At 38.4% G+C, this 13,071-nt stretch overlaps 1 protein-coding gene across 5 annotated transcripts in view; it reads right to left on the bottom strand.

The window, feature by feature from the left end:
• DNAH6 (dynein axonemal heavy chain 6) overlaps window positions 1-13,071 on the bottom strand; it is a 254,417-nt gene that overhangs the window by 45,553 nt on the left and 195,793 nt on the right. For all 5 annotated transcript variants that reach the window (XM_021087305.1, XM_021087306.1, XM_021087308.1 and 2 more), the window contains one exon: window positions 7,152-7,321. In XM_021087305.1, coding sequence (XP_020942964.1) covers window positions 7,152-7,321 — 170 coding nt within the window. The remainder of the gene's footprint in view (window positions 1-7,151; window positions 7,322-13,071) is intronic.

A 13,071-nucleotide genomic window follows, 5' to 3' on the forward strand; every position in this document is an offset into this window, starting at 1 on the left:
ATACCTTGGAATACACCTGACCAAGGAGGTAAAGGACCTATATGCTGAGAACTATAAAACTTTAATCAAAGAAATCAAAGAAGATGTAAAGAAATGGAAAGATATTCCATGTTCCTGGATTGGGAAAATCAATATTGTAAAAATGGCCATCCTACCCAAAGCAATCTACAGATTCAATGCAATCCCTATCAAATTACCCAGGACATTTTTCACAGAACTAGAACAAACAATCCAAACATTTATATGGAACCACAAAAGACCCAGAATCGCCAAAGCAATCCTGAGAAACAAAAACCAAGCAGGAGGCATAACTCTCCCAGACTTCAAGAAATACTACAAAGCCACAGTCATCAAAACAGTGTGGTATTGGTACCAAAACAGACAGACAGACCAATGGAACAGAATAGAGAATCCAGAAATAAACCCGGACACCTATGGTCAATTAATCTTTGACAAGGGAGGCAAGAACATAAAATGGGAAAAAGAAAGTCTATTCAGCAAGCATTGCTGGGAAACCTGGACAGCTGCATGCAAAGCAATGAAACTAGAACACACCCTCACACCATGCACAAAAATAAACTCCAAATGGCTGAAAGACTTAAATATACGACAGGACACCATCAAACTCCTAGAAGAAAACATAGGCAAAACACTCTCTGACATCAACCTCATGAATATTTTCTCAGGTCAGTCTCCCAAAGCAATAGAAATTAGAGCGAAAATAAACCCATGGGAGCTCATCAAACTGAAAAGCTTTTGCACAGCAAAGGAAACCCAAAAGAAAACAAAAAGACAACTTACAGAATGGGAGAAAATAGTTTCAAATGATGCAACCGACAAGGGCTTAATCTCTAGAATATATAAGCAACTTATACAACTCAACAGCAAAAAAACCAATCAATCAATGGAAAAATGGGCAAAAGACCTGAATAGACATTTCTCCAAAGAAGATACACAGATGGCCAGCAAACACATGAAAAAATGCTCAACATCGCTGACTATAAGAGAAATGCAAATCAAAACTACCATGATATATCACCTCACACCAGTCAGAATGGCCATCATTAATAAATCGACAAATAAGAAGTGCTGGAGGGGCTGTGGAGAAAAGGGAACCCTCCTGCACTGTTGGTGGGAATGTAAACTGGTACAGCCACTATGGAGAACAGTTTGGAGATACCTTAGAAATCTATACATAGAACTTCCATATGACCCTGCAATCCCACTCTTGGGCATCTATCTGGACAAAACTCTACTTAAAAGAGACACGTGCACCCGCATGTTCATTGCAGCACTATTCACAATAGCCAGGACATGGAAACAATCCAAATGTCCATCAACAGATGATTGGATTCGGAAGGTGTGGTATATATATACAATGGAATACTACTCAGCCATAAAAAAGAATGGCATAATGCCATTTGCAGCAACATGGATGGAACTAGAGACTCTCATACTGAGTGAAATGAGCCAGAAAGACAAAGACAAATACCATATGATATCACTTATAACTGGAATCTAATATCCAGCACAAATGAACATCTCCTCAGAAAAGAAAATCATGGACTTGGAGAAGAGACTTGTGGCTGCCTGATGGGAGGGGGAGGGAGTGGGAGGGATCGGGAGCTTGGGCTTATCAGATACAACTTAGAATAGATTTACAAGGAGATCCTGCTGGATAGCATTGAGAACTTTGTCTAGATACTCATGTTGCAACAGAAGAAAGGGTGGGGGAAAAATGTAATTGTAATGTATACATGTAAGAATAACCTGACGCCCTTGCTGTACAGTGGGAAAAGAAAAAAAATTATAAAAAAAAAAAGTGCCAAAAGAAAAAAAACCTGCCAACCAAGAGTACTTCACCCAGCAAAGTTACCCTTCAGAAAGTAGAAGAGATACTTTCACAAACAAGTAAAAGCTGAGGGAGTACATCACAATTAGATCTTCCTTTGAAAGAAACTGATCTGCTGAGAGAAATTCTTTAAGCTGTAATAAAAGGATGCTAATCTGCAAGATGAAAACACATAAAAATATACACTGGTAAAGTTAAGCACATAGTCAAATTCAGAATACTCTATACTAAATTATGGTATTGTGTTTATTACTTAACTCTAGTGAATGGTTAAAGGGTAAAAGTATTAAAAATAACTATAACTATAATAATAATTACTACTTTTTGTCTTTTTAGGCCACACCCATGGCACATGGAGGTTCCCAGGCTAGGGGTTGAATCAGAGCTGCAGCCACTGGCCTATGCCACAGCTACAGCAACTTGGGACCCAAGCCATGTCTGTGACCTACACCACAGCTCATGGCAATGCCAGATCCTTAACCTGCTGAGTAAGGCCAGGGATTGAACCTGCATCCTCATGGATACTGTTGGATTTGTTTCCACTGTGCCACAATGGGAACTCGTATAATTATATGTTAATGGATATATTATATAAGAATAAGATATGACATAAAAATATAATATGTTTGAGAGGGAGAGGGTAAGGTTTCTGTATGCAAAGTTAAGTTGTTATCAGTTTATTTATTTATTTATTATTATTTTTTTTGGTCTTTTTGCCTTTTCCAGGGTCACTTCCCGAGGCATATGGAGGTTCCCAGGCTAGGGGTCAAATCGGAGTTGTAGTCTCTAGCCTACACCAGAGCCACAGCAACGTGGGATCGAAGCCGAGTCTGCAACCTATACCACAGCTCACAGCAACGCCAGATCCTTAACCCACTGAGCAACGGCAGGGATGAAACCCGCAACCTCATGGTTCCTAGTCAGATTCATTAACCACTGCGCCATGACGGGATCTCCTGTTATCAGTTTAAAATGGACTATTACATCTAAAGAATATTTTATATAAGCCTCATGGTAACCACAGAGCAACAACCTACAGTAGGTAAATAAAAGATAAAGGTAAGGAAATCAAAGTATACACTATGGAAAATCATCAATTAAAAAAGGAAGATAGCAAGAGAGGATGAAAGGAGACAGAGAACTATAAAACCACCAGAAAACAACTATTAAGATGGAATTGACATGTCTTTACCTAACAATAATAACGCTAAACAGAAATGTATTAAATTCTTCAAACAAAAGGCTGAATGGATTAAAAAAAAAAAAAAAGGCCCAATCGTGCTTCCCATAAGAGATTCAGTTCAGCTTCAAGGACACATATATGCTCAAAGTGAAAAGATGGAAAAAGATATTCCACATAAGAGGAAGCAAAAAAGAGCATATATGTGTATCAGACAAAATAGACTTTAAAGTAAAAAACTGTAACAGGAGACAAAGAAGGTCATTATGTAATGATAAAGGGGTCAGCTCATCAAGGGGATATAACAATTATCAATACACGTGACCCAACATTAGACCACTTAAATGTATTAGGCAAAGTCTAACAAATCTGAAGGGAGAAATAGCAATACAATAATGGGGGACTTCAATACCATATTTTTAATACCTAGACAGAAAATCAATAAGGAAGCATTAGACTTGAAGTATACTTGGGATCAAGTGGGCCTAAGAGACACATACAGTTATTCCATCCCAAAGAATCAGAATAAATATTCTTCTCAAGTGGTCATGGAACATTCTCCAGAATAGATCACAAAATCTTAGCAAATTTAAGAAGATTGAAATCATACCAAGTAAATTTTCTAACCACATAAAACTAGAAATCAATAACAGAAAGAAAACTGAAAAATTCACAAATATGTGGAGATATATTTGCTCCTGAACAACGAACAGGTCATAAAAGAAATCAAAATGGAAAAAAATCCCGAACCAAATGAAAATGGAAGCACAACATATCTAAACCTTTGGATGCTGAAAACAGTTCTAAGAGAAAACCTTACAGAAAAAACATCTACATTAAGAAAAAAAAAGATGTAAAAAAAAACTTTATACTTCAAAGAACTAGAAAAAGAACAAACTAAGTTTAAGATTAGCAGAAGGAAGGAAATAACAAAGATCAGAACAGAAATAAATGAAATTGAGGCCAGAAAACAACAGAAAATATCAATAAAACCAAGAGTTTTTTTTTTGTAAAAGCAATAAAATTAACACACTTTTAGTTTGATTAAGTAGGCAAAAAAAGAGGACTCAAAGTCAGAAATGAAAGAGAAGACATGACTGATACCACAGAAATACAAAGAATCATTAGACATCTATGAATGTCAACAAATCAGATAACCGTGAGGAAATAGATCAATTTCTAGAAACACAAAACTTACCAAAACTGAATCATGTAGAAGGAGAAAATCTGAACAGACCAATAACAAGTAAGGAGACTGAATCAGCAATAAAAAAACTTCCCAATAGGAGTTCCCATTGTGGCTCAGTGGGTTAAGTCCCTGACATAGTGTCTGTGGGGATGCAGGTTCAATCCCTGGCCTTGCTCAGTGGGTTAAGGATCCAGCATTGCCACAAGCTGTAGCGTAGGTTGCAGATGGGGCTTGGATTCTGCGTTGCTGTGGCTGTGGTGTACGCCTGCAACTGCATCTCCGATTTGACCCCTAGCCTGGGAACTTCCATGTGCTGCAGGTGTGACCATAAAAAGAAAAAGAAAAGAAAAAAAAAAACAAAAAACAAAAAAACTCCCAACAAAGAAAAGCTTAGGAACAGATGATTTCATTGGTAATTCTACTAAACATTTAAAGAAGGATTAACACCAACCATTCTCAAACTCTTCCAAAAAGTTGAAGTGGAGGGAACACTTCCAAACTCATTGTACAAGATCATCATTACCTTGATGCCAAAGCCAAATAAGGACACTACAAAAAAGAAAACTGTAGGGGTTCCCGTCATGGCTCAGAGGAAGCGAATCCGACTAGGAACGATGAGGTTGCAGGTTTGATTCCTGGCCTCACTCAGTGGGTTAAGGATCTGGTGCTGCCATGAGCTATGATGTAAGCCGGCAGCTGTAGCTCCGATTAGACCCCTAGCCTGGGAACCTCCATATGCTGTGGATGCGGCCCTAAAAAGACAAAAAAAAAAAAAACAAAAAAACAACTGTAGGCCAATATCTCTGAAAAATGTAGAGGCAAATATTCTCAAGAAAACAGTAGCAAACAGAATTCAACATTACATTAAAAAGATCATATACTTTGACTGGTATTTATTACAGGCATTCAAGGATGATTCAATATTTTCAAGTCAATATATGAGATACACAACATTAACAGAATGAAAGATAAAAATCATATGATCATCTTAATAGATGCAGAAAAAGCCTGTGACAAAATTTAATATCTATTTATGATAAAACTCCCAACAAAGTAAGAACACAGCTCAACAAAATAAAGGCCATATATGACAAGCTCACAGCTAACATCATACTTAGCAGTGAAATGGTGAAAGCCTTTTCTTTAAGAAAGGAACAAAACAAGGATACCCACTCTTACTACTTTTATTCAATAGTATTAAAAGTCCTAACCAGAGTAATTAGACAAGAAAATAAAAAGCATCCAAATTGGAAAAGAAGAAATAAAACTCACTGTTTGCAGATGACAAAATATTATATATAGAAAACCCTGGCATGGATGTAGCCAACCAGTACCTCTTCTCTGGGCACTCTTCCAGTAATCTTCCAGTTCCAGCATCTACTGGATGATGAAATTTTCCTATTCATAACTGATTGGACCATCAGTAAAACTTAAGTCAAGCTGGACCAATCAGAACCTCTCTCCTGAGAATTTGAAACTAGAGTACCAGTCATAGTGGAGAGCTGAGTCTGATAATGGCAATATTACACAGTTATATTGAGCTACCCAGGTTAATTACTCTCCCTGAGGCATGATCAATTGGTTTTTCTTTTAATGTCTGAGCTACCCCAGTATCCTTTTATTTTAATAAGCCCCCTTTCCCCATATACTTATAACTGAATTAACCTTAGTTCCTACATAGAGATATAGAACCTGGGACAACAACAACAATTTCCCAGTCTAGAGTTTTCTAGCCTATATCTTTTAAAACTCATTTTTCTCTGGGACCCTTGCCATGTAGTCATCCTTTCATTTTTGTCAGCATCCAGCCTGGTAGCAACTGCCCCAGATTCACTGAAGACTTTCCACCTGGCTTGTAGTCTTTCCTCTCCATTAATGTCTACCCCAGTGATTTATCACCTGTGAACCAGGCATTGTATTGTTACTGTCTAGGGTGACACAACCCAGGTTTAGGGTCCATAAAGCCATCCCACATTCCCATATTCTTTTTTTTTTTTTTTATGGACTGCACCCGAAGCATATGTAAATTCCCAGGCTAGGGGTTGAATCAGAGCTACAGCTGCTGGCCTGTGCCACAGCCACAGCAATGGAGGATCTGAGCCGTGTCTGTGACCTACGCCACAGCTCACAGCAATGCTGGATCCTTAACCCACTGAGTGAGGCCAGAGATCAAACCCACATCTTCATGGATCCTACCTAGTCAGGTTTGTTAACTGCTGAGCCACAAGGGGAACTCCAGCCATCCTACATTCTAACCGTACAGTTCCTTGACCTCTAACTCTAGTGCACATCACTTCATCACTTCCTCAGTCATCCACACCCATGGTCACCCTTAGGATACTGTCATCATGCAGAACTGCTCGTTTTAGGCTCAGCTTTGATCACAACCTCTCCCATTCTTCCAGCTGTACTACGCTTCTGCTCCCAAAGAAACTCTCCTTTTCTCCCAGTCTATGAGCCTTTTCTTAGATCTCTTCCACTGTTGGTAAAAGGATGGGAGAGGTTGTGTGTGCCATCATTTCTTACATAAACTCTGTCAACCATCTTCAAACTGGTCTTGGTGACTATGTTTTGTTCTTTTCAAATGCCTCCTTCCCATTGCTGCCAAGATCTAAAAGGCCCACACCCCCCTGCTAACACTGTCCAGCAGACCCTCATTCTCCCTGGCAGAGAGCATGAATTCCCCAATGGCACACACTAGGAAAAGATGACCAGACTCCTGGATGGCTCTCCAGCCTTTCCTTTCATTATTTTCTGTATAAAACATTGTGTTCTATGAATAACAGAAAGTCTCTATTTCTTAGAGCCACCTCCCAAAACTTGGCCATTGTTACTCTCTATATAAATCTAATCAGTTCTTGAATCATAACTGGCTGGTGAGCTTTAGTAAAATAATTATAACACATTTCTTTAATGAAAAAGCATCCTACCTTTTCTTCTTTACAGCATTTAATAAGAATTAGCTTTTGGAAAGAACTTAATTCTGGATGCCAAGAATCATGGTTTGTGGTCATCCTTTCCACTGTCATGAGTTGATCATCCTCCTTCATTTTAGAATAGGCTTCCCCATCATTTGGGTTAATATAAGTCTCAAAAGATCCTAGAAACACAATTTTAAAATATGCTTTAATTAGAATTGTTTTGACTTTGAAATTAAATACTTATATTTGGTCATTTAAAAATCTCTACATTTAGGGAGTTCCCATCATGGCTTAGTGGTAACGAACCCAAACAGTATCCATGAGGATGCAGGTTTGATCCCTGGCCTCTCTCATTGGGTTAAGGATCCACTGTTGCCCTGAGCCATGGTGTAGGTTGCAGACGCTGCTCGGATCCTGCTTTGCTGTGGCTGTGGGGTAGGCCAGAAGCTGCAGCTATGATTCAACCTTTAGCCTGGGAACTTCCATATGCCACACTGTAGCTCTAAAAAGCAAAAAAAAAAAAAAAAAAAAAAAAAAAAAAACAAAAAAAAAAGCCCAAAAAACCAAAAACCCAGAAACCCCCCCAAAACTCTATATTTTTTACTATTAGTTTTTTGCATTACTGCAAATGTAAATCTTATTATTCCCCCTTACCCAACCTAATTTAAAAAATTAAGAATTTAAAATAGGATCAGAAAACAAATTTGAACCACTTCTAAAAAACAAGGCTAAAACAAATGACAGAAGTTAAAAATAAAAGGATGCAGAGCGATGTAGCAATCAGATGTGAAGAAAAAGAAAACTGAAGTGATAAGAGTAACAGCGGGTATATTAGAACTCAAGGAAAATATGATTAAATGGGACAAAGTAGGTCAAGTTACATTAATTAAAATATAAACCCCATAATAAAATAAACTTCTGTGTGCCAGATAATCCATAAAAATATATCAAACCATGGCGAGCAGAAGAAAAGCAGAAAAAAAAATCATAGTGGTAGGAAAAAACACAGTCTGTGATAGATGAGATAAATTAGAAATTCTGGCATGTATAATTTTTATAAATAATACATGAATAAATTGACATAGATGTAACTTTTATGCCCTAATAAACAGAACACATTGCCCCTCCCCCTGGAATATTTATAAGAAATGGGATTGCATCTTGCATTAGCGTTAGGATGCTAGTTAGCCCTCACAACAGCATAACATGCAGTAAGAATTAGCATTGAAATTCCTACAGGTGCGGGGTGCACAGTCTGCTGTAAGTTGCCCAGCAAACCTACATGGCTAGTGTGTCCTCTGGTGATGAAACAGGTTGCTGGGGGCAGACATTAGGCAAAATAGTTGGCTTACAAGGGAGGCTAGAAAACCACTCTCTCCCAGCTGGTCTGCTGGGGCCTCTCCTCTGAGGGCCTAACAATAGCAACCACAGAGCTGGTGACAGAAATTTAGTGACACTTAAGACCATGGCCCTGGAGCGTATGTACCTTTGCAAGACTTCTAATTTCTATATGGAATAAAGACAATTACATGTATGGGACCAAAGGGCAGAATACACCACAGTGCTTTTTGGTTGAAAGTGGATGCATTATTCTGAGAACCGGGTGGTAGAACCATTTATTCCAAAAGGACTTCTTTTCCCCTCAGGTTCTCATTATTGTATAATCACTAGGGCTTTGGCTAATAAGGCAGGATAATTTTAAATTATAACTCTCGGAGTTCCCGTCATGGCTCAGTGGCTAACAAACCCAACTAGTACCCATAAAGACGCAGGCTCAATCCCTGGCCTTTCTCATGGGTTAAGGATCTGGTGTTGCTGTGTTGGTCATAGATGTGGCTTGGATCCCAAGTTGCTGTGGCTGTGGAATAGGCTGGCGACTACAGCTTCAATTTGACCCTTAGCCTGGGTACCTCCACATGCTGCAGGTGCAGCCCTAAAAAGACCAAAAAAAAAAAAAAATTATAACTCTCAACCATTAGGTCATGAAGCACTTAAAAACTCTCAAAGACACAAGATTAAGGCAATTAGGAAGGCTTTAAAGGTAAGATCGGCATTGAAAGTAGTCATTAACTTTCACCTGCGAAGATCTAAAGTTTACTTTTGGAATAGAAACCATCCTATCACACGTAGACACCTTCACAGTTCTGTAGGATTTCTGGACTAAACCTGGAAATTTAACAAATGAAAGCAGGAAAGTTGATTTAAATTGTTAAAATTTTAGTCCCAGTTGATAGGAATGATACGGTGTCTTTTGTCCAAACATGATGAGTTGTTTTCACAATTACTTTGCCTTTCAGCCTCTAACTCTTCCTCCTTTCTTTGCTTCTGTGTTTATGAGGTTCCATCTAGCCCTCTGCTTTGGGTCTGTCCCTAACTGTCCATCACTAGGCTTCTTCTATGATGATTTTTCTTTTGTGTTCTACCTCTAGCTGTCTTGTTGAACTGGTCCACAATACACATAATTTTTATTTGATTTATTTATTGAAGAGTATTTTATTTTTTCTAGTCTTTATTTAGAAATTAAAGGAACCTAGAAATTCTGGTCTATGAAGACTTTAAATCATTGCACTTTTACTTGCTATATGCAGGTAAACGTGTATTCATATGAGAAGTAGAAGAATAATTACTAAAAAATAGAAATAGAACACAGAATTTCAAATCAGTACAGGGGAAATAAAAAAGTGTGGTGGGGTCTAATCTCTTGGGATAGAACATGATGGGGGATGATATGAGAAAAAGAAGGTATATACATGTATGACTGGGTCACTTTGCTGTACAGCAGAAATTGGCACAACACTGTAATTCAACTGCACTTTAATTAAAAAAAAATGGGCAAAGAAAAAAAAAAAAGAATATGGACAATTCACCTGAAGGCAAGGAAGGAGAAATCAAAATGAGGCAAAGAAGAAAACTTGCCAAAGGGGAAAAAAAAAAATCCCTGCAAAACAGGATGACAGAAGTAAGTTCAAATAGATCAGGGGTTTTCAGCCTTGCCACTACTGCCACTTGGAGCCAAGTGATCACTTGTTGTGGGTTGCTCTGAGCATTCACTGTCAGATGTTTAGTCACATCTCTGGTTTCTACCTCCTAGATGCATGTAGCACCACCCCAGTGGTAGCAACAAATAATGTCTTCGGACATTGCTGAATGTTCCCTGGGCAACGAAATCTTCCTCAGGTGAGAGCCACTGAAATAGATCAATAATCACCCTTACAGAACTATGTTGAAGAGTAGTGGTGAGAGCGGACATCCTTGTCTTGTCCCTGATCTCAGCGGGAATTCTTTCAGCTTTTCACCATTGAGAATGATGTTCGCTGTGGGTTTGTTGTATATGGCCTTTATCATGTTGAGGTAGGTTCCCGCTATGCCTACTTTCTGAAGGGTTTTTATCAGAAATGGGTGTTGGATTTTGTCAAAGGCTTTTTCCATGTCTATGGAGAGGATCATATGGTTTTTATTCTTCAGTTTGTTAATGTGGTGTATCACACTAATGGATTTGCGGATATTGAAGAACCTTTGCATCCCTGGGATAAATCCCACTTGACCATGATGTACAATCCTTTTAATGTATTGTAGGATGCAGTTTGCTAGTGTTTTGTTGAGGATTTTTGCATCAATTTTCATCAGTGAAATTGGCCTGTAGTTTTCTTTTTTTGTGGAATCTTTGTCTGGTTTTGGTACCAGGGTGATGGTGGCCTCATAGAATGAGTTTGGGAGTATCCCTTCCTCTGCAATTTTTTGAAATAGTTTCAGAAGGAGAGGTGTTAGCTTTTCTCTAAATGTTTGATAGAATTCGCCTGTGAAGCCATCTGGTCCTGGATTTTTGTTTGTTGGAAGTTTTTTAATCACGGTTTCAATTTTAGTTCTTGTGATGGGTCCATTCATCTTTTCTATTTCATCTTGGTTTAGTCTTGGAAGATTGTACTTTTCTAAGATTTCAACATAGTTCTGGAAGTCCTAGCCACAGCAATCAGAGAAGTAAAAGAAATAAAAGGAATCCCAAATTGGAAAGGAAGAAGTAAAACTATCCCTATTTGCAGATGACATGATACTATACCTAAAGAATCCTAAAGACTCTACCAGAAAACTGTTAGAGCTCATCCACGAGTTTGGCAAAGTCACAGGATACAAAATCAATACACAGAAATCGACAGCATTTCTATACACTAAAAATGAAAGAGCAGAAAAGGAAATTAGGGAAGCAATCCCGTTTACCATCGCATCCAAAAGAATAAAATACCTAGGAGTAAACCTACCTAAAGAGACAAAAGACCTGTACTCTGAAAACCATAAGCCACTGATGAAAGAAATCAAAGGTGACACAAATAGATGGAAAGACATACCATGCTCGTGGATTGGAAGAGTTAATATTATCAAAATGACTATACTACCTAAGGCAATCTACAGATTCAATGCAAACCCTATCAAATTACTGAGGACATTTTTCACAGAACTCTAACAAAATATTTTAAAGTTTGTTTGGAAGCACAAAAGACCCAGAATAGCCAAAGATATCCTGAAAAAGAAAAATGGAGCTGGAGGAATCAGGCTCCCAGTCTTAAGACTATACTACAAAGCAACAGTCATCAAAACCGCATGGTACTGGCACAAAGACAGAAATATAGATCAGTGGAACAGGACAGAAAGGCCAGAATTAAACCCACGCACCTACAGCCAACTAATCTATGACAAAGGAGGCAAGAATATACAATGGAGAAAGGACAGCTTGTTCAATAAGTGGTGCTGGGAAAACTGGACAGACACATGGAAAAGAATGAAATTAGAACACTCCCTAACACCATACACAAAAATAAACTCCAAATGGATTCAAGACCTACATATAAGACCAGACACTATAAAACTCTTTAAGAGAACAACATAGGCCAAACACTCTCTGACATAAACCACAGTAACATCTTCTCAGATCCACCTCTCAGAGTATTGACAACAAAAACAAAAATAACAAATGGGATCTAATCAAACTTCAAAGTTTCTGCACAGCAAAGGAAACCCTAAACAAAACGAAAAGACAACCCACAGAATGGGAGAAAATCTTTGCCAGTGAATCAACTGACAAGGGATTAATCTCCAAAATTTATAAACAACTTCTGTAGCTCCATACCAAAAAAACAAACAACCCCATCAAAAAATGGGCAGAAGATCTAAACAGACAATTCTCCAAAGAAGACATACAGGTGGCCAAGAAACACATGAAAGGATGTTCAACATCACTCATTATTAGAGAGATGAAAATCAAAACCACCCTGAGGTACCATCTTACACCAGCCAGAATGGCCATCATCCAAAAGTCTACAAACAATAAGTGCTGGAGAGGGTGTGGAGAAAAAGGAACCCTACTACACTGTTGGTGAGATTGTAAATTGGTGCAACCACTGTGGAAAGCAGTATGGAGATGCCTCAGAAAACTAAACATAGAACTACCATTTGATCCAGCGATCCCACTCCTGGGCATCTACCCAGAGAAAACCATGACTTGCAAAGACACATGTACTCCAATGTTCATTGCAGCACTATTTACAATAGCCAAGACATGGAAACAACCTAAATGTCCATTGGCAGAGGAGCGGATCCAGAAGATGTGGTACATATACACAATGGAATATTATTCAGCCATTAAAAAGAATGAAATACCAGCAATTTTTGCAACATGGATGGACCTAGAAACTCTCATGCTAAGTGAAGTCAGCCATACAATGAGACACCAACATCAAATGCTTTCATTGACATGTGGAATCTGAAAAAAGGACAGAGTGAACTTCTTTGCAGAACAGATGCTGACTCACAGACAATGAAAAACTTATGGTCTCCGGAGAAGACAGTTTGGGGGAGTTGGGGGATGTGCTTGGGCTGTGGGGTGGAAATCCTGTGAAATCAGATTGTTATGATCATTATGCAACTACATATGTGA

This window comes from Sus scrofa, chromosome 3 (genome assembly GCF_000003025.6).
Source record: "Sus scrofa isolate TJ Tabasco breed Duroc chromosome 3, Sscrofa11.1, whole genome shotgun sequence".
Taxonomy (NCBI): domain Eukaryota; kingdom Metazoa; phylum Chordata; class Mammalia; order Artiodactyla; family Suidae; genus Sus; species Sus scrofa.